At 45.3% G+C, this 20,884-nt stretch overlaps 1 protein-coding gene across 1 annotated transcript in view; it reads right to left on the reverse strand.

Annotated features, from left to right (window-relative positions):
* Positions 1-897: 897 nt before the first annotated feature.
* Positions 898-20,884, reverse strand: part of Capn8 (calpain 8) — a 76,581-nt gene continuing 56,594 nt past the window's right edge. Inside the window, exons 12-21 of the mRNA XM_046419883.2 lie at positions 18,437-18,648; positions 17,890-17,926; positions 13,102-13,170; positions 10,878-10,935; positions 9,315-9,379; positions 5,114-5,182; positions 4,627-4,705; positions 3,928-4,044; positions 2,888-2,946; positions 898-1,344 (exon numbers count right to left, since the gene is read on the reverse strand). Coding sequence (XP_046275839.2) covers positions 1,321-1,344; positions 2,888-2,946; positions 3,928-4,044; positions 4,627-4,705; positions 5,114-5,182; positions 9,315-9,379; positions 10,878-10,935; positions 13,102-13,170; positions 17,890-17,926; positions 18,437-18,648 — 789 coding nt within the window. The 3' untranslated portion in view covers positions 898-1,320. The remainder of the gene's footprint in view (positions 1,345-2,887; positions 2,947-3,927; positions 4,045-4,626; positions 4,706-5,113; positions 5,183-9,314; positions 9,380-10,877; positions 10,936-13,101; positions 13,171-17,889; positions 17,927-18,436; positions 18,649-20,884) is intronic.

Below are 20,884 nucleotides of genomic sequence, written 5' to 3' on the forward strand. Positions count from 1 at the left end.
AGAGGGATTTATTGGGACACAGCCCCAATGTAAGTCGAGGTGCATTTGTACAGCACTTTAAATTTGGGACTTGGTTTGCAGCACTGTGTTTTTAAAGAATGAGGTGGGGTAAGGACTCTTCCTTACTGGATGGGCCTGGGAAGAACATCTGTCAGGCCCACAGTGGAGGCTTGGGGGTATCTCCAGGCAGCCGGAAGGTAGCTGGATTTGTGCCTGCTGGAAACTCTGGCCCTCCCCCACCTGTGCCCCTAAATGGATGAGAAAGGATCCCTTCTGGGACTCACAGGCCACTAAAACAAATATACCTCCTTCTCTACCATGAGATTAACTGAGCACTCCCTCCCTCTCCCCAGTGGGTGAGGCCCCAGAGCCTTGACCTCCCCTGTTCAGCGAAGGCCACCCACCCTGTCCATCCCTCTGTGTCCCAGAAGATGTGAAGGCAGCATGAAGGTTGACAGGTGTGTTGCCATCCTCCCAGGTCACATTCCTACAAGGAACATTCATCTAGCCCCACTTCTGGAGGAGAAAATCAGTCCTTAATCAGACTAACACAGAGGCCAAGGCTTGTACGTGTGTTTCCCCCTCTGTGCCTCATTTCCAAAGGCGGTGTGTAAGAACCAGCTCCATCTTCATCTACCCAATGGGACACTGTGGTTGTGGCCTCAATTGTTCTAACCACCACACAATTGCTGTGTTCCTCTGTGAGCAGAAGCAGCCTGAACTGCATTTGTCTCTAGCTCTTTGTCAGATAATACATCCCTCTCAGCACAGCACAGCCACACCCCCTGCATGGAAGGAAGAAAGCTCTGGTCTCCCCTGAACCCCATCCTGCATCCTTCCCCCGGCAGGACTGGAGCTGGGTCTCTTTCCTAAAGGTGGCCCCTGGCAGCAGCTCCATATTCAGCAGGGCTCTCCTCCAGGAAATTAATCCACATGTTCAACCTTTTGGTAATCTGGTTCATGTCATTTTCCAAAACATCTTTTTTCCTACAGTGGGAAAAGCCCAAGATACAGTCTACACTTCATATCGCTAGAGAAAGGCAGAATCCACCCTGGCACACAACTTTTAATTGATTGCTTTCCCCCCACTGGGCTCTGGAATCAGCTTAAGTAACTCATGGCTCCAAGCTGTTGAATGAGGCCCAGAGACCCCCAGCATGCTCTGGCAGGAAAGACCAGCATCTCAAGGAATGAGGATAGGCTAGAACCATATGAATTTGAGTGTCATTTGAGGGTAAATGTTCATGAGATTGTAAAGAAGATGGGGGCAAAGAGGTTTGTGGAGAGGCTGGGAGTGCCATCGGTGTCCAAAGCACTGGGTCAGACCAGCACACAGCACAGCCACTGCAAAAGAAGAGACAGGGTGAGCTCACAGCTTCTAGGGAGCAAGTATCCTTCCACCACCATGTCTCCCAGCCCCAACTAGGCACGACTCTTTATATCCCCACTCTCTAGTGAGTGTCTTCCTCTATCACAGGAAGCCCTCAGCTAAGTCACAAGCTAGCCCCTTAGCCAAAGCACTAGAAAAATGTGGCTTAGAAAAAGCTCTAGACCCAAAGGGGACTTCCAAACATAGGGGTATGTGTGTATGTGTACAGTTGTCCTTCCACATCCCCAAGTTCTGCCTTGATGGAGTCAACCAACCACAGGTTGAAAATACTCAAATAAAATTGCATTTGTATTAAACATGAACAGACTTTTTTCTTGTCATTATTCCCTAAATAATACAGTAGAACGACTATTTACATGGCATTAACATTTTACTAGGTATTATAAATAATCTAGAAATGATTTAAAATATACAGGAGGATATGCGTAGGTTATATGCAAATATTATGCCATTTTAAATATGGAACTTGAGCATCTGTGAATTTTGGTTTCTGAGAAAGTATATGGAACCAAGCCCCTGTGGATACCCAGGGACAACTCTGTGTGTGTGTGTGTGTGTGTGTGTGTGTATTTCTCATAATTTTTCTTATTTCTTATACTTATATTTCTATATATGTATACATGTTGTTATTATATGTTATCTATATTTTTCCTATTTTCCTGTATATGCATCTGTAATATATATATACACACACACACACACACACACATATACACACACACACACTTCATTTTAGGTTCCGCATTATTGCTTGGACATCTGTAGAAATCTACAGGTATGTTGGAAGGAGGGCCTTTCCTAGATCTCAGAAAAGGGGTCAACAACATTTTCATTTCAGAGAAGAAAGAAATGTGGCTGGGCCAGGCAACTTGGCAGGGTCAGAAATAACCTGGTCCACTGCCTCAGAAGCAGGACCAGGGCTCATGCCTCCCCACTGACCTGGACCTTTAGGACATGTCAACACCTCCTGCTGCACCCTCAGGCCAGTTAAAGGCTTCTGCTGCCTGAGGCTACAGCTCTTGACTGGCAAGCAGTAGGGTGGTTTCTGCATAAAGCATTATGTAACTTGTACATGGCAAAGAAAAAAAGAACCACTCATTTATTTTGTATTTTCATTCTACCTTGTTGCAACTTCATTTCTTGCCTCTGATGTCCTTCTATATTTCAACCTGAGATAACTGGCCCTAGAGTCAGAGACTTCAAACTATTCCTACTACACACAATTCCGTCCAAATTAACAAGAGCTTGCATCTTTGAAAGGATTTGAAAAGTAGTCATTGCTTTATCTTTAAGATAATAATATTAATAAATAACAATGTTTGAAAAACTGCGTGATAGACAAACACATTCCTTCCCCTATGCTCGCCTAGCCCATGCATGGTATTCATGTGGAAATAAGATGGTCAGTAGGAACAAACACCACCCAGTACTACACCGCCCAAGAATTTCCAAGAATTTGCACCCTCAGCAATCAGTTCATCAAACCAGATCATTTACCTCAGCCAGAGAGAGCTGGACAATTCCATTCTGGTCCTTGTCCAAAAGCCTGAATAATTCTAAAAGAAGAATAAAATACCAGAGAAGAATAAAATTAGCCTGTTTCTGGTCTTTGGAACAGAGCCTTGCATCTGTCCAACCCGTCCCGACTTGGAAATCCCCTTTCTCTTACATCCCCCTCCCCTCCAGCTCTTACTTAGCCCCAAGAACCTCAAAAAGCTAGATCTAGGGCTAGTGGTGTAGCTCAATGTAGAACATTTGGCTAGTATACATGAGACCCTGGGTTAGTCTCCCAGTATCACCAAAAAAGAAAAAAATATTCAAGTTAGATCTAGACTTAGTACCCAGGGTGAGCTTTTTTGACAGTAGATGTCCTAAACGGATAAACCTAGTTATCAGTAGAGATGGTCCCTTTCACATCTCTACCCTCAAAAGCTTCGTCTCAGACACTTGCAATTATATTAGCAGGAGGTGAAGTAGTGGGTATCCAAGTCCCTTAGCTCTGTCTCTGACTACTTGATCATTTCTTCTTAAGATTTACCACTTCCCACCCTCCCCAGCCCACCCCCGTGAAAGGAAAACTCCCTCTCTGGATGAAGCCTCTTATTGATTATAAAATAGCAGGCTCCCAAGGACCAAGGTGGCGGGAGAACACTTACTACTTTCCAGAGAGGACGCCATCCCTTCCCTGGATGGCTCCTAATATGACCCTCATGGAAGGGCAAATGTGTATAGATACTGAATGCCATCTAAGGACCATTTCTGAGATTCATTCCCCTTGACTAGTGACTGCACATAGTAGATGCTCAATATTCTAGATCACAGCTTTTCAAATCTCCAAGGAAAGGCAATCTCTGTCCTTGGGCCTGGCCAACAGGACCACCTTAGGCCCCTTTAGTGTCCACCTCCCCTTCCCCCAAGGGAGCCTCAGTTGTAGAAGCCCTGGCTATGATTTCTTAGAACCACTGGCCTCCCAAAGGCAATGTTTGGTCCTGCCCCTGTACTTCAGTCCTGTATATTTGAAAGAGAGAAGGACTCACTGAAAAGGGTCTCCAGGCGGATCATACAAGCAATGAAGCCATCAAAGTCAATGCCAAGCTTGCTACATGCATACCGCATGGCGATGGTCTGCTGCACTTGGTTGTTGAGGGTGAAACCTGAGGGCAGAGGAGACCTGAGTCACAGGTAGTGGAGGATTCAGAACTGTCCCTAGTAAAAACTCAAAGGGCTGACATTACACGGGCCCCTTCATGATTCTCTCTAAATTGGCAAACCAACTGACTCTGCCTCCCCCAGGGGCTCCCAGAAGATGTCCTGTCATCCAGTCTGTCTTCTCTTAGATAAGCCTCATCAGTCCCTTCCCTGGTCCAACACTAGCCTCAGCCCTGTCTGAGGCAGGGTCCCATCAGCCATAGCAAGCAAAAGCAGAAAAGGTGAGGGACCGCCCGTGTGGCTGGGCCCCTCCCTGTCCCCTTCAGGGCCCCATTCTCTATAATGGCTGTCACCTTCCCAGTAGCACACAGTTCTTGGAACATTCTGAAGCTCTATGCTACCTAGAGTCCAGCAGCATCCTCTCCTTCCTGAACAGGAAGGGTACTTGACAAAGCTCTGTAGCCACACTGAGCTCCAACAGAAGATGGCCCAGTGATTGGGAACATTAACAGTCACCATTCTGAGAATAACTATTAAAACTGGGCACTTCTGGGTCTTAAGACCTTCTCTACAGGTACCGTCCTCACCTGCTTTCTTGAGTGCTGTCCTCATCTCGTGGGCATCCATGGTCCCTAAGTGGTTATAATCTGTTTCCTGATAGATCTCCTACAGCAGGACAGAAATTCCAGATAGAGAACAGCAGCCCCTGGCCCGCAACAACCATCTCCCTCCACTCTACTGCTCCCTTAGAAGGTGAGGGACATGCTCAAGAAGAGACCTCATTGACTCCTCCCATGAAGGTTCCAGAACAAAGAGAAGAGCTTGGGCTGAAGGCCAGTGCCAGCCCTCTTGCCCTCTGGATAGCACGGTCGGTGCAGGGGCTGGCCATTAGCATCTCTCATTGCTTCCGTGTTCCTTCCTGAACCAGGTGTCCAGGTTTGGGTGGTTTTGATCATGACTAAAGGTCTGGTCAAACTAGGGTCCAAAATAGACCAGGAATGAATGCCATGGAGGGTTAGAATGGAGGAAAGGGGCCAAGGCCCAGAGGCTACCCACAAGGGAGAGAAGAGTTACCAGATACTTGTGGATCTTCAGCCACAGCATCTTGAATTCCACCGGTCCCAAGGTGCCTGTCCCATGGCTCTAAGCATGTTAAAGGCCAACATGGTTGAGCCCCAAATCTAAATGCCCTAAGGATTTCTTTCTCTTGTGAGTGTGCAGGACAGCCATAAGCTCTGTGAACCTTCCAACAGAGTGATGGTGGGAAACAGATTTAAAGGCAGATTAAAAAGCCAGACACCCACCAAGGTCCTTCTTTGAAGCCAGACACAGAGGTAGGAATAAAGAACATATATCACCACCCTGAAGACCTCCTAACAATATCACTAATTAGCATCGACAGAGCTCCGTGGTCTGCAAATTCACTTCCAGATTTAAATTTCTGTGACTGGTCATTCAAATGACAGTTTGTTGGAATGTCAACATGTTATCAGAAAAAATGTTATCAGAAAAATCATCAGGAGGCCCGGACCATGATTCTCAATCAAACAGTCTCCTCACCAGCCACTGCATAACTAAAGCAGGTGGGGAGCCATGCCTACTCTTCTGTGTCCAACGTAGGTTTTGTCCACCAGTGAACCCTGAATGCTGTGCCACCCTATGGGACTCAGTTCTGAACTGGACTCAACCTTGTGAAGTTTAGTCTCTTTGAAAGTCTACCTTTTTTCACCACAACAAAATGAATAAACACCAGCATGTTACAGCACTATGTTCAAATTCTAAAACAGACCACTGATCACTTCCTTAGCCAGCTAAAATTCTTGTAAAACTCACTGCTATAGATTGGATCTGGAATGTCTTCCTACTGTGTGTTAAAGCCTTGGTCTCCAGCTTGGTGTCATTGGAGGTGGTAGAACCATTAGAAGTGGGCCTAGTGGGAGACTCTAGGTCATTGGAAGCATGACCTTGAAGGGGTATTGGGACTTCAGCTTTCTTTCTCTCTCTCTTCCACCTTGGCTTCCATGAAGTAAGTTGTTCTGCTCCACCTCATACTCACACCATGATGTGCTGCCTTACCACAGTCACAAAGTAATAAGGCAAATAAATTATGGGCTGGACCTCAAAAGCTGTGAGCCAAAATAAACCTTTCCTTTTTATAAATTGATCATTTCAGGTACTTGGTTACAGTAATGGACAGCTGACGAACACACACCCTTTAAGAAAGTCTATGTTCTTTTATCTATGATCAACACTGAATGTTGACCACAGCCTTCAAAGGCTTATTAATAATACAAACAACATATCTGAGGAGAGTACTATACACAGAAAGTTAACACCCTGTGTCTAGGCACTTCATGTACTTGCATCTCATTTCACCTTTATGATAGCCACACAAAGTAGATATTATTATCCCATTTTTCCAGGGTTGGGGGAGACTGAGGTTCAGAGCATTTAGCAACTTACCCAAATTTATACATCTAACAAGTGGTGGAGCCAGAATCTGGACTTTTGTCTGTTCCAAAATCCTTGTGCCAGAAAACTAGTAGTTCTAAATTCCAGAGGAAATTGCCTATAGAGACCAGACCTCTAGGCAGGATCTCTGGGACTGAAACTCAGGCAACTGTATTTTCAAATCTCTATGGATAATGAAGTACTAATATATGCTATAGGACTTGAAACATCATGCTAATGAAAGGAGCCAATCACAAAGGACCACATATTCTATGACTCCATTTACATGAATGTCCACAACAGGCAAATTTATAGAACCAATAGATTAGTGGTGGCCTAGGAATGGGAGAAGATGAGGAGTGAGTTCTAACATGAATACAAGGTTTCTTTTCAAAGCAATAAGATGTTTTAAATTGTGGTGATGGTTGTTGAAATGGCTAATTTGAATTGTCAACTTGATTGGATTAAGAGATGTCAAGGATTAAGATGATTATGGGGGTGTCCATGAGGGTCTAGGAATGATTGGCATGTGGGAATAGCCAACTGAAATGGAGACCCTCCCTAAGCATGGGAAGCATTGACCAATAGGATGATGGCTTGGATGGAATAAAGGTTGGAAGAACAAGGAAGCAGCAGCAGATGCAAGCTCCATTCTTCTTGACTGGGGCTTTGATAGCTGCTGTGATCATCTGAGGATATCAGACTTTGTCTTCTTCACTCTTCCAAAGCGGACTCTGATAGTGATTTACCAGAAGGCTTAGGTCTCAGACTAGGGTGATATCATTGATCCCTCTTGTTCTGGGGCTTCAACCTCTTGGACTGTGCAGCTACTGGTTGTCCCAGCTCTCCAGCCTGCAGATCGCCATTGTGGACTATGCAACTTCTAGTCATGTAAGCCAACCTAATAAATCCCTTTTTTAATAATTATTCTTCCTGTTGATTCTGTTCCTCTAGAGAATCCTGACTAATACAGTTGTACAACTCTGAATCTACCAAAAACCATTGAACTGGACACTTTAAGTGGCTACATTATTTGGAACATGAATTATATATTAACTAAGCTGTTCTTTTTTTTTTTAACCTACATGGGTGGTTCTGCTGCACACCATGATTCAGAACCACTGCCCTGTACTATCTAATCTGTGGAAGAAAAACTCTTGAAGAGTGACAGAATCACAGTCCTCTTGGAACTGTGAGAGATACAAATACCACTGGGACAATAAGGGGTTAACGACATAGTAACTCTAGGATTCGAATTAAAGTCCATAGGCAAGGTGTGATGAGAAAGATTCAGAAACTAAGGAACTATTTGTAGCAGAATAGATCAACCCTTAACAGTTCTCCATGGTCCATAAACTACTGGAAGGACACAGGGCTGAACAGCTCCAGCACTGTACAGAGAATAGTCTTCTGCCATTCTGGGACCACTAAATAGCACCATCTCTCCATCACTGATAACCCAGCAGTACATGAACTGCTCATGATGCACTGCATGAAAACTACACAAAGGAAAATGAGTCCTCCTGTCCCATCCCATTATTAGTGAAGAATCCTGCAGAAAAGGGCATCAGATCTCAGGATGGATGAGACCCTAAGAACTGAGGACAACCTCCCAAAGCTCTAAAGCTTCTCTATCGCCAACATTGTGGAGAATGGTAACCTGGAGCTGCCCAAGGCAAAACTTGAAATGATGAAATGATGTTGGACCATCCATGCTTAGCCTTAGCCTTCTCCATCCCTCCCTAAAGTTCCTACCCACTTGCTATAGACTGGGTGTTTTGTCCCCCCAAAATTCATATGTTGAAAGCTGATCCCAGTATGAGATAATTAGGCGGTAGGGCCTTTGGAAGAAATTAGGTCATGAGAGTGGAGCCTTCACAACCAAAATTAGTGTCCTTATAGAAAGGACCCCAGAAAACTCATTCCTTCCCCCTTCTGAAGTTATAGTCATGAACTAGGAAGCAATTCCTCACCAAACACAAAAATCTGCCATGCCTTGATCCTGGACTTTCTAGCCTCCAGAATTTAATAAATAAATTTCTGGTGTTTTGTTTTGTTTTGGTGGAAGGTGGATACCTGGGATTGAACTCAGGGGCACTTGACTACTGAGCCACATCCCCAACCCTATTTTGTATTTTATTTAGAGACAGGGTCTCACTGAGTTGCTTAGCACCTCACTTTTGCTGAAGCTGGCTGTGAACTCATAATCCTCCTGCCTCAGTCTCCAGAGCCACTGAGATTACAGGCATGTGCCACTGCACCAGGCATTCCTGGTGTTTATAAACCACTCAGTTTATGACATTCTGTTATAGCAGCTGGAAAAGATTAAAACCATTCCTTGACAGGAAGAGAGTGTTAAATTAGATCAGACAGAAAATATCTTGTGTGATGATTGTATAGTATTGGTAGAGAAAGTCCAAAGACTATGCGAAGTTTCTGAAAAAAGTCTTCGTCATGATGGGCAGTGGATGGATGGTGGGACCAAAGGAGGAACACTGCAGTTCCCAATGTGGGTGGTGGAGGAGGGGCACAATACCACCCATTTGCTATCTTTAAATTGCATGATTTTAGACAAGCCACTTAAACACTGCCTGACTCTTTTTTTTTTTAACCTGGAAAGCAGAGATAATATCAAGTTTATTGAGGAATATTCATGAAATGATACCTTTTTCTTTGAAACTCAACCACGATTCCTAATATATGCTCAATATATGCTCATGCTTCCCTTCTCATTTCCCCCTTTTCTACTCTGCCCTCCTTTCCTACTGGAAAAGGTGGAGGAATCTTTAAAAACAGTAAAAATAATGTGACATATAAAGGATACATCCAACAGACTGATCATTTCTCTGCAAGTATTGATGTTGAATCCATTGAATTTAATGTCTGTTCCTAAAGATTGAAATAGAAAAGAGGGTGAGAATGAGGATTGTTTGAAGATAAGGGAAATAAATAACCTCCACAGTAGGAGACCACCAAAGACACCAGCCAGACTATGGAGCTGAATGTGGGTCTCCACAAAAAAGTGAGAACATTGCGATGGGCTCATGGGCAGATACCCCCCAAACCTCCTGGATCACATACAGACATACAGACAAGCACCAGAATCAGAGTTCAATCTCTGAACCCCGAATTTGCTGCTCATCAGCATGGATTGGGCAGATTAATATCTGAAAGCTTAGTTTCCTTCTCCATCAGATGAGAATGATAATATTAATGCCAATACTTGCCCCAAGAACTGGTGAGCGTTAATGAGATGATGTAAGTGAAGTGTTAACCCAGAGATTGGTATATAAATTCTAAATAAAACAGCCAACTTTTCACTAGCAAGATATTGTTCTAATCACTATACATCTACTCTTCCAAACCACCTGATTTGGTAGATGCCATCATTGTCCCCACTTTATAGATAAGAAAACGGAGGTCCAGCCAGGTTATACAGTTTGCTCAAGGTCACACCACCAGTAGAGGGCAGAGTTGGGGCTCCACCGCCTACACTTTTAATTACAATCTACAGTCACTCAATTGAGCACTGCTATTCATCCCTGGCCTCTAACATAACCTTCCTCACACCTGGGAGTCAAGGCAGGTGTCAAAGACCCTGCAGCCTTCTCCTCTTCTCTCCACTCTTCTCAACAATAGCAGCAGCAAGAGAGGAGCAGAGGATGAAGAGCCATCCTGAGCCAGGGCCTGGGCTCAGAGCCCTGGGGAGCTGCTCAGCTCTATGTCCATCTCCAGGAAGCCCCTGTTTCCTGTATTCTCATTCAGGGTGAAAGACAGCCTTTACTCCACCAACTGGAAGACTTAACCAGGCCCATCCCTGGACCAGAAGAGAAGGAGGCTCCATACCAACTCCCATGGTGCTGAGGTTTCCAGGGGAGGCATGAACTTCTCCTCCTGGGTGTAACTGAATGAACTCTGAGGAAGCCCCCAAGACTGGCTGAAGTCTGAAGATGGGGAACCTAGTACAGGCTAGGACAGTCAGAATCATCCCTTCTACCCTGCCTCCCCAGATGGCTACAGAAGAAGGTCCTTAATCTGCCATGTCTCATGGTACAACCATATTAAATGTGTGAGACAGTGTCACATAAGTCAATTGCAGCCCAGACTCCCAGGACTCAGCAAATGATTGCATTTGACATCACAGGTTATTGATCCATTGTGCAAGGTCTAGCTGATCTCCACACCTCCCTCACGCCCACCCAGTGCCTCCTCCTCACTGATCTCTCCTGCCTTATGGCTCCCATCTTGCTGGACCTGTGGAGTCAGAGGCCAAAGTCCCCCTTACAGTGATCCTGGCTAACTTCTGCCTGCCACCTCCCTCAATCCCACCCCAGCATCTTTCTTAGGTGCCCACAGACTTTCTGAGAGGCCCCAGGGAGGAACTTACGTTTGGAAAACACCCCATTCAGAACTGTCTTGAGCTTATTGGCACCGATCTCAGAATCCTAGAAAGAGCAACCAATTGCAAATCATGTCAGCCCTGCCAAGCTACTTAAAGATGCTAAATGAATTCAGAGCTTTTTCCATGGTCAGACACCCAGCCCACCAGCCTTGTGATCTTAAAAGCATACGACAGCTTTAAAAACTCAAATTCTCCATTTCCTTTGGGGTCCCCAACAGCCCAGCAGGGGTGTGTGCTAACACTGTGAGCTTGGTGCCCACCGCAGCAGAAGGCTGCCTGCCTCCGAGGCTCTTGCTGCCTTGCATGGGACTTGCCTAAACAGAAAACAAAGTGTGACAAGTAGCAATAACAGGAGCCAGCTCAGATGCGCCCCACATATGATATGGGATATACTTAAATCCATAACACAAGTGTGTTCCATGTTACAGTTAAAGAGCCATGGTTTTGTAAACTGCTAAATGCATGTTGTCATTTGCCATTTTCATGGGATATGATGGCTTGAGGTTCACAGTTACCAAGTGGTGGAGCTAGGATTGTCTCATCCCAAAGTGCCACTTTGTTCCACTGCACCTGTGGGAATTGCTATTTCATGCAGAAGCCCATTTCAGACTGGGACTTGATATTTAGGGGAGCAGGATATACCCTGTATATTTCTGATAAACACTGAGCCAGAGGGAAGATTCATGCCTTAACCCTCCAATGGAAGACAGGATGATGAAGGGGCACTGAACCGAGAGCTGGGATCCAATCTGAACCTCGCTCCTTATCCTGTGTCCTTGGCACAGCTACTTGCTCTCCTCCCCAGCCAGGCCTTGGCACTGGAAAAAGAGAAATCAGAGCCACACAAGGCAGTATTTCCTGTGAGGACAGCTGGCCTCACTGGGGCACAGGATGATCAGTCCCAATAATAACACCTGAGGTCCTTCTGAGAAGCCTCCAGGCCAGAATACAGCCCTCATTTGCCTGACAGGGAAGAAATGGAATGTTGAAAGTCTACATTTGAACCTTGGCCCTGTCTCTCATGAGGCTTGGTTGCCTGTCATGTCCCCAGCAGAATGGGGAGAGTGGCCAGTGCCACCCTCCTCAGCAGAAGAAAGAAGAAAGATAGGTATAGGAAGAACTCTACACATATGAGCTTTTCTATCATTCTGGATGTTCTTCTAAATAAAACATGGCCCCTTGGTAAGCTTTTGTTAGTAAAAACATTGTCCTGAGCATCTAAAACGTGAACTGACTTTTGGCAAGGATTTTTCTCCAATGGCAATGTAAAAGAACTGTTGGCAGGTTTTCTTTTCTGCAGAGATTTCTGATGCATTTTCTTCCATTGCATCATTTTTATTGTTATTATTCTTTTTTTAGATAGGGTCTTGATATGTTGCCCAGGCTGGCCTTAACTCTGGGGCTCAATTGATCCTCCTGCCTCAACCTCCCCAGTAGCTGGGACTACAGACACATGCTTCTGTGCTTAGCTTCCATTCCAGCCTGAGTTCTAAAAAGTCTTCCAGAGCTTTTCCATGGAGAGCACTTCTTTTCCCTTTCTGAGGTCTTTTGGGCAGTTTATTATGCTCCAAAGAACAGGGTCAGTCACTCTTTACGGGGCCACCTGGGGCACTCTGAGTTCTGGGTAAGCTCTAATGACCAAAACAAACCTCGTCCTGCAGTGCAGAGAGGAAGAATCGGGGCAGCTCTATCTCTGCTTCAAGCACCCCGTTATCACGTTCGCACCCTGTCCAAGCTTGGGTTCTGCAGGCTGAGCACTCACTGTTGGTCTCTTGGGCCAGTGGGCCTAGCTGTGCCTCCAAGACCAGGCTAGCTTAACTGAGCTGCCTCCTGCCTAGGCTGGGCAATCCCACCTCCAAAGGGTATCAATTTAAAGAGATTTTGCAGCCATGACTCTCTAGCCAGAAGCCCCCATCCGACCAGGCCAAATAACAACAGAATCTAGAGATTCCGCTTTTCTGTTTTCTCAAGTCAGCCAACGCAGGGAGAAAAAATGACCTCAAGATAATGATTACTCTCCCCCAGCAGTGTAGGAAGGGCCCTCTGTCCTCTGAGAGGATGAGGGGACAGGCACAGAAGCTGGGCACCCAGAGAACACGGCTTCATTTTCTGTGCTCCTTCAGACCCAAGGGAATAAAGACAAACCTGACCAGAGCATTCTTGAGTGTGTTTCTGACCATCTGGGAAGTTGCATCTGCCCTCCACTCACCTTCCCTGCAAATTCCTCAAACAGGCTCTGGATCTGCTTGTCTTCTTGATCCACCTCACTGGGATGTGGCTAAGAGGAAGGAAAGTTGCAAAGTCAAGATAGGAATCATAGGAAAAAAATGAAAGACAAAGATTCGCTATTCATTCATTCATCCATTAGTATCTGTTGTGCGTCAATCCTGTGTCAGGTTTTGGGTTAAGTGGGAATGAACAAGAGAGCCATCTGAGGTCCCTGCCTGACAGGGCTTAAGATCCAGCAAGGATGCCCTGCCACAGCCCAAGGGATCCTCTCTGAGTGATGTGGGAATTGAACCCCCCCCCCCACACACACACACACAATTCCTGATTTCAACCCGGAAAGTGGTTCAGAGAACACCAAAACCCTGACATTGAGGAATCTCAGTCTAGGTCTGTGGACACAGAATCTATGGGATTCACTGATGACCTTCATAGGGACCTGTGAACTCCATAAATGGCATGAAAATTTTGAGTCATATTTATATGTATTTTCCTAGTTTTTATCAGATTCTCAAAGAACAATACTGTTATGATTTGGATCTAGAATGTCCCCCTCCCAAAGACTCACATATGGAAGGGTTGGTCCCCAGTGTAGCAGTGTCCAGAGGTGGAGCCTTTGGGAAGTGATTGGGATCCCGAGGGCTCTGTTTTCATCAGTGGATTAATTCATTGACAGCTGAATGGACTATTGGGAGGTGATGGAAACTACAGGTGGTGGGGCATGGTCAGAGGAAATAGATCACTGGGAGTGTGCCCTGGAAAGGTATTTGTCTCTGGCCTCTCTGTTGTTTTTCCTGGATATTTGTCACAGTGACAAAAAGCTGACTAATACAAATATGATTAAAAAGTGGTTGAGAACACAGCCTAATTAGATACAGCAGAACTAAAAGCCAGAAGACCAGGGCTGAAATAGCACATTGGCCACTTACTGGATCCCATGTCAGGGCTCTGAATATCCATTTCCTCAACTCTAAATATTAAATTAACTTGAGCTGTTTCATAGGGTCATTTTGAAAATCAAATAAGCACTAATGTATGTCAAAGTCCTTTGAAAATCACAAACCATTATATGAATGCCTTTGACCAGAGACTTTCTGATATGATAATGGGCTCCATCCAAAATTAAACAATCCTCCAACTGTCACCACTAGACAGAAAAGTCACAGCTTCCCAGAGGGTTGGAAGAGCTTTCAGAGGGCCAGGTCAATGTCTTCCAAAACCATCAATAAGATAAATATAAAAGGCCCAATACAGCCTGACAGTTCTACACTAATATAAGTAACAACAGTAGGAATCAAAATTATTTTTGTTGAGTACTTGCTACCATGAAGTACTTTAAATGAATTATTTCATTTAACACTCATGACTATACTGTGAGGGGGTCTCATTACTACTCACACTTCACAGACAGAGAAATTTTTTAACTTCAAGAGTTAAGTAAGAGGACCAGATCACACAACCAGTAAATGATGGAACCAGGATTCAAACTCCAGCTACACACTTCTCCACCAACATCTAAGATGATAACCAGAGATTTCTGAATAAATGAGTGAACTGTGACTTGAAGACTTATAGGGGAAGAAAGCAGAGGTTCTGGAAAGCAATGACCTTTCCTGTCTCTGGCATCCTATTGCTCTCTGCATCCCATCCTTGGCCTGTCAGGGCTGTTTCCTCACTCATCACGGGAGGATGTTAACGCCTACCATTACCAATAAGATGAGGAAGGGGTTGGGGTTGTGGCTCAGTGGTAGAGCGCTCGCCAAGCATGCATGAGGCACTGGGTTCCATCCTCAGCACCGAATAAATGTAAAATAAAGATATTGTGTCCACCTAAAACTTAAAAATAAATAATAAGATGAGGAAGTCCAAAAACACACACATATATATTTTTAGAAGGAAAAATTGATAAATACTTCCTACCTCATACATATGATTTTAAAGTAGTTTTGCAGGAGGAAAAAAAGCCAAGGTTATATTGTTCATGGAATGTGGACCACTAGAACCTAGTGAGAAGTCTATAAATTCTAGACATGAAATAAAAGTCTATTATTCTGGGAAAATGTTTTACTAAAACCAGGGAATGGATATGAGCACCTACTGGCACGGAGCAGGCACTTGGCCACTAGGGGGATCATTGGACACAGTGGAATTTTGGGACACAGGGAATGAGAACTATGTGTTCATTATGATGGTAAAAACATAACTTAAGTTTGTTCATTCATTCAAAAAGGACTCACTCAACACCTGGCACAAGTTGGGAACTGTCCATCATCTGTGTCTGAATGCATTGATGCATTGTTCTCAAGGAATTTATTATCATGGACTAGATATGTCCTCATAGAATATATGCAAAAAAACTTTGCAAATGATAAGGTGATATGGCAAACTCAAGGAACTAGTTCTTGTTATTATGTCACCTGTCAGTCAGTGACATCTTTACAGCCCTGCTCAATGTAACATGTCTAAGTTCCAATCTTTTGTTGGTTCACCCTCAATTTTTTCCCCTTTGCACATTCTAAGCAGGCTCTCAGGCCCTTTGAGCATCCAACTGTCCATGTCTTAGAGGTTTCTGGAGGGAGGAAGAGAAGTTCTGGAAGGCAATAACTCTTTCTGTCTCTTGTAAAGTCCTGAGTTCCCTGAACACAGTATCACTGTATTATGTGTGTACATGTATCCGTGTACTGTGTGTGTATGTGTGGTATGTGTATACATGTGGTGTTTGTATGTGTATTTGATATGTTTGTGTGTGGATGTATGTGGGGGTATGCATGTGAGGGGTATGATATGTGTATGTGTATGTGCATAGCATGTATGTAGTATATGTATGTAATTTATATGCTCAGTTTGTGTATGCTAGGTGTAGGGGGCAGGTGTTGGGGTGTGTAGTATGTGTGTGCTATGTGTATGTGCACCTGTGTGGTATATGTGTGCTGTGTGTGTGGTGTATATATGTGTGGGTATGTATGTGTGTTTTGTGTATGGTGTGTATGTATTTGTGGTGTGTTTATGTAGTACGCATGTGTGATGTGTATATGTGGTGTGTGTATGTGTGTATGTAGTGTAGCATACGAGTATCAGGGGAAACTACCCCCAGAGAGAAAAAGTAGAGTTTCTATGATATCAAGGACACATTGGAAGTCCACAAGGTCTTGGAATACTAGGGACCTTTGTATGGCTCCATAGCCAAGCTCTGGGGACCCCAGAAGGCTGATCCCTGCTTGGGGGATCCTACTTCATCAAGCCACAGGCCAAGTGCAGAAACACAAAAGCTGTAATCTATGCAGGAAGCTAAGAGCTGACCATGGGCTGACCAATCTGCATCCATGGCCAGAAGAGGTGTTGCTTTGGGTCTTCAGAAAACCTCAAGACCATGGGAAATAAAGATGGGGAGTGATCACCAGGATTGAACTTCTGCCAGCCTTGTCCAAGGGAGGCTTAGAGTCGGTTTTAAGCTGATTTAGCAGAAACAAACAAACAAAAAGACTCAGATCCCTACTCCACACTGGAGAACTGACTCTTCTAACATGCCTGGGTCTGACAGTAAGAGATGCCACTGAGAATGATCAGCTCCCTGGGGGCAGCAAGGAGGCTGAGCTGGCATCTGCGACTGCGGGGAGGTGAGAGTGGGAGGAAGAATTCTGACAGGCTAGGCCACTAGGAGCCACAGCACAGGAAGGACCCCTGGGGCCAGGCATTGCAGCTGACTTGAGGCACTATTGACAGTGGGTTGCAGTACTGGGCTCCAGGACCCAGGGGAGCAATCACATCAGAGCACACTAACCCGAGTAGGAAAGGACAGACAGTGGGAGTGTGCTTTTCTATCTGATAGACTCCCAACAAAAACCTCCAGGACAGGATGGGTCCTTATTTGTCATTTTCTCATGCATCTTCAGAAATACAACCTTACAAATTTGATATATGTCCAGTAATAAAATATGCCTGTCCCCACCTCCATTCAGCCAAGGACAAACAGCTCAGCCCCTGGGGTGAAGATTGCTTTATGTGACATCTGCAGCCAGAGACACCTCAGACCATTTGGGTAGGTTGGAGGGGTGGAAGCTGGGCCCATGCCCCCATAAAGATAGTCCTGCCCCACCCCTGGGCCCTGCACCAGTGCCTGCACAGGGTGACCCTCACAGAGCAGCAGCATGGTAATGCCACACACATCTGAGAAAAAGGACAGGAAATTGAAGACACAGTGAGGGATAAAGGGAGGAGTTTGGTGAACCCACACTGAATACCACATATACTTCTTCCTCCAAAGGTGGCTCTGAACTCACTTCCTCCATGGGACCTTCCCAGAGTAAGTGCTAAACCAGCATCCCTAAATCCTTCCCCTGTGCTGCCCCAACCCTACACACATGCAAGCTTAGGGAAGGTGTGCACTTCCTTTCATCTTTTTCATATGCTTCCACCATTTGTCCTCCAGAACCCTGGAGATCAATCCAAGAACAGGGGACTCTATCTATTTCTCCCATTGACTTCTTTATCCTGCACAGAACACTCAAGCACACAGTGAGCTCTCTAACTGAATGTGGCAGATGCTAAGACCTGTCCCTTAGGGAGTGGGGATGCATTACAAAGCCTGCATTCCAGTGCTATTTCTATCTCTCCTCTTCTCAGGAAGAGCCAGCACCTGGGAAAATATTGTGGACTTGATGAATAAGAAGTTGCCATCCTTAATATGTAAAAAACTCTGTTAAATCAACAAGAAACTCCCAACTACTGCTATACAATATGTCAAAACTTACAATAGTAAGAGACTGCATACCTCATGTGGATTTCCAGCCACAACATTTCCAATTTCCCTGAAACACAAAGAAAAAAAAAAAAAACATGAGAAAGTTAAAAGCTCAGCTAATAACTAGGTTCTTATAGGAAGTTTTTGGCCCTTCTGAGGAACTGACTGACCGCCTGAGACCTGCAATTCCTACTAATAACTGCATAAACTGAATCTTCAACCAGAATCCCTCTCCTTGGCTGCCCCAACCCTCACCCCTCCCTGAATTTTTCATCAGAGACAAGAGCTTCAAGTTAAGTATTGTCTCTAATGGATTCTAGAAGATCTAGCCTGGTGATTTCTGGGGAGTTTTTCCATTACCTTACCCCAGTTATCACTCTTCTCCTTCCTTGGGAACCCGGTTACGTGAATCCCTGTTGAAATGACCTTACGGAGATGAGCCAGCAAGAGACCACAGCCCTATGTGCATGTATGTACCATGTACCTGTGGCCCCTGCACCTGGGTGCGGCCATTTCCCTTGTCTGGCCTGGCACTCAGGCAACCTTAGGCCCCACCTCAGAGCGAAAGGAGACTCACAGGGCCTTGGCCTTCTTCTCGGAGAACACCCTCAAGCAGAAGTCGCTGTCCTTGAAGGGCTCAAATGTGGACGGCACCACCAGGTACTCTCCAGGGGGCAGCCGAGCACGGCCAGACACCTCCCGCAGGTTGACATAGGTGCTGGAGCGAGTGGAGGGCTGGTGACCCAGGAAGAAGTCCCGGCCCAGGTGTATATCTGTGTGATTTTCCAGCTGTAAGCAATAGGCAGAATCAATTTCTTCCTAAATCCTGAAGATGAGAGCTAAGAGCTGGGTTTTATAGTGCTGATTTAGGGATCATTGATTTTTAACACCACTCTTGAGAATCAGAAAGCCTTGAATTCTGTCATGATCTCACTGTGTATCAATCATCAAATGTATTTGAAGCATCTTCTTGGTGCCAGGCCCTATTGGAGGCACTGACTTCACTGCTTGAGAGAGGCCGGACCTTTTCTCTCTGAACCTCCCCAAATTGAAAGGTTGAGCCCAGGACCTCTGGTGTGTGCTATTTGGATAACTTTCCTCCTAATTCCAATAGACTCTTACTCTGCAGTTATCCCTGTAGATGTGACAGTGACCTTCCCAGTACAGACCCAAGACTGGAGAGTGAGCTTTGATCTTGGTCCTTAAACACAAGCTGCCAGATGGGTCACTCACTCTTGGCTACCTGGGGAAATTACTCAGCAATGTGACTGCGGTGATCAGGCTGGGGCCCAAAGAGGCAGCTCTAAAGGAGGCAGGCAGAGGAGGCAGCCACAGCCAGCCCAATTTGGGGTCCCTCTTGGCCTCTTCAGGGCCTAGTTCTCCTCCCAGAGGAGAAGATGCTCCCTAGGAACCCCTTACTTTTGTAGGGAAGGGAGAGGCTATTGGTTTGTGGCACAGGCTAATTAGTGGCTGCAGAGTGCTTCGAAAACACAGGTGCCACTGTTGTTATTGCTATAATTAAGCCTCCCATGGCACTGCATCTTTATGATCAATCTTCATCATGATGTCTGTGACAGAGGGCAAGTGCTGATAAGCTGCAAGGGCAAAGACTTCTGCGTGACCTGGATCTAGAATACCCACCCTGGAGTGGGCCGTGTCCATATGTGGTCACTTCTTGAACCACATGTCTGCTAAGCAGGGGAGGAAAGTAGAGCCACCTGTCCCCATTGCTCTGGCCAGGAATTCATAGGGATCCCGCAGGCAGCCCCTGCTGACCCAGCAGTCACAGTGCTTGATATTCCCACCGAAAATATTTACAGTCTGGGCATAAGAATGCTGGGAGCATGATCAACAAGGTCATGGCTAAGGCCTAAGTGTCATGAGTTACATGTGTGTTTGTGTGTGTGTGTGTGTGTGTGTGTGTGTGTTTCCCCAGTGTGGGAATGAAACCCAGGAACTCATGCATCTTAAGCAAGGGCTGTACCATTGAGCTACATCTCCAGCCCTAGTTAAATGTTATTCTTGCCATCCCTGAAGATAACAAGGGGAGAGAGAGAGAGGGCCCCTTCAGAAGAAATACTAAGTAATGTTGAAACGGGGAAGCAGTGGGGAATGAAATTGACCAAATTGTATTGTTCTGTTGTGTGCACTTACAAATAGGTAACAACGATTCCTGCTATTTTATTTAATTATAATGCACCAATTTAAAAAAGAAGAAGAAGGAAATAGAGAAGCAAACTCTAATTGGGTTGAGCTGGGAAGAAGGGAAGCTGAGTTCCAGGGTGGAGCAGCTTAGAGAAGCCCTGTTTGGGAAGTTGGGTGGGAATTGGAGACACTAACACAAGAGCTGGATCCCCTCTTCCTACCAGGAACCCCCCACAAGCTAGGGCAACAACATCCCTGAACTTAAATATTCTCTCAACTTGACTCAGGAGCAAAGGGACAGGAATCCGGCACGTTTAACTAATTGTGCTTCTCAAAGTGTGGGCGCAGACCAGAATCAGTATAAGAAACCTAGGGGCAATGCAAATTACTGGGCTGGACACCTACAAAACCAGAAACTACTAGAGTGAGGCTCAGCCACCTGTGCTTTAGCAAGCCCTCCAGGGGATTCTGAGGCAACTTCAAGTTTGATAACCATTGACCTAAAGACTCACTGACACTTGGAGAACACAAGATCCACAGGGTCACACTGAGGGAACCATGAAGTGCTATCGAGGAAAGTTCTACTGTGTGCAGGTATATGATCCCTCACTCATATTAATGGGGCATTTCTGATGGGAACCATCATCAACTTGATTTAACTCAGGTTTGGTTTTAATTTAAGTAGCAACGAGGTGTTTGCTCTGAATCATCCATATGCCCTTGTCTGTTCCCTCCATAATAAAATGCATTTGTGATCTAAGGGCAGGGTAGACCAGTAGTCTCTAACACTTTATAGGCCTGGGGTCTGTGAATATTGCTCTTGTTGGTATGTGTTACATCACTGGACAAGCCTGAGAACCTGAAAAGGCAGGAGGAAGGC

The sequence above is a fragment of the Marmota monax genome, unplaced genomic scaffold (assembly GCF_021218885.2).
Source record: "Marmota monax isolate L192 unplaced genomic scaffold, Marmota_monax_Labrador192_F-V1.1 WCK01_AAM20220418_F8-fsc00153, whole genome shotgun sequence".
NCBI lineage: Eukaryota > Metazoa > Chordata > Mammalia > Rodentia > Sciuridae > Marmota > Marmota monax.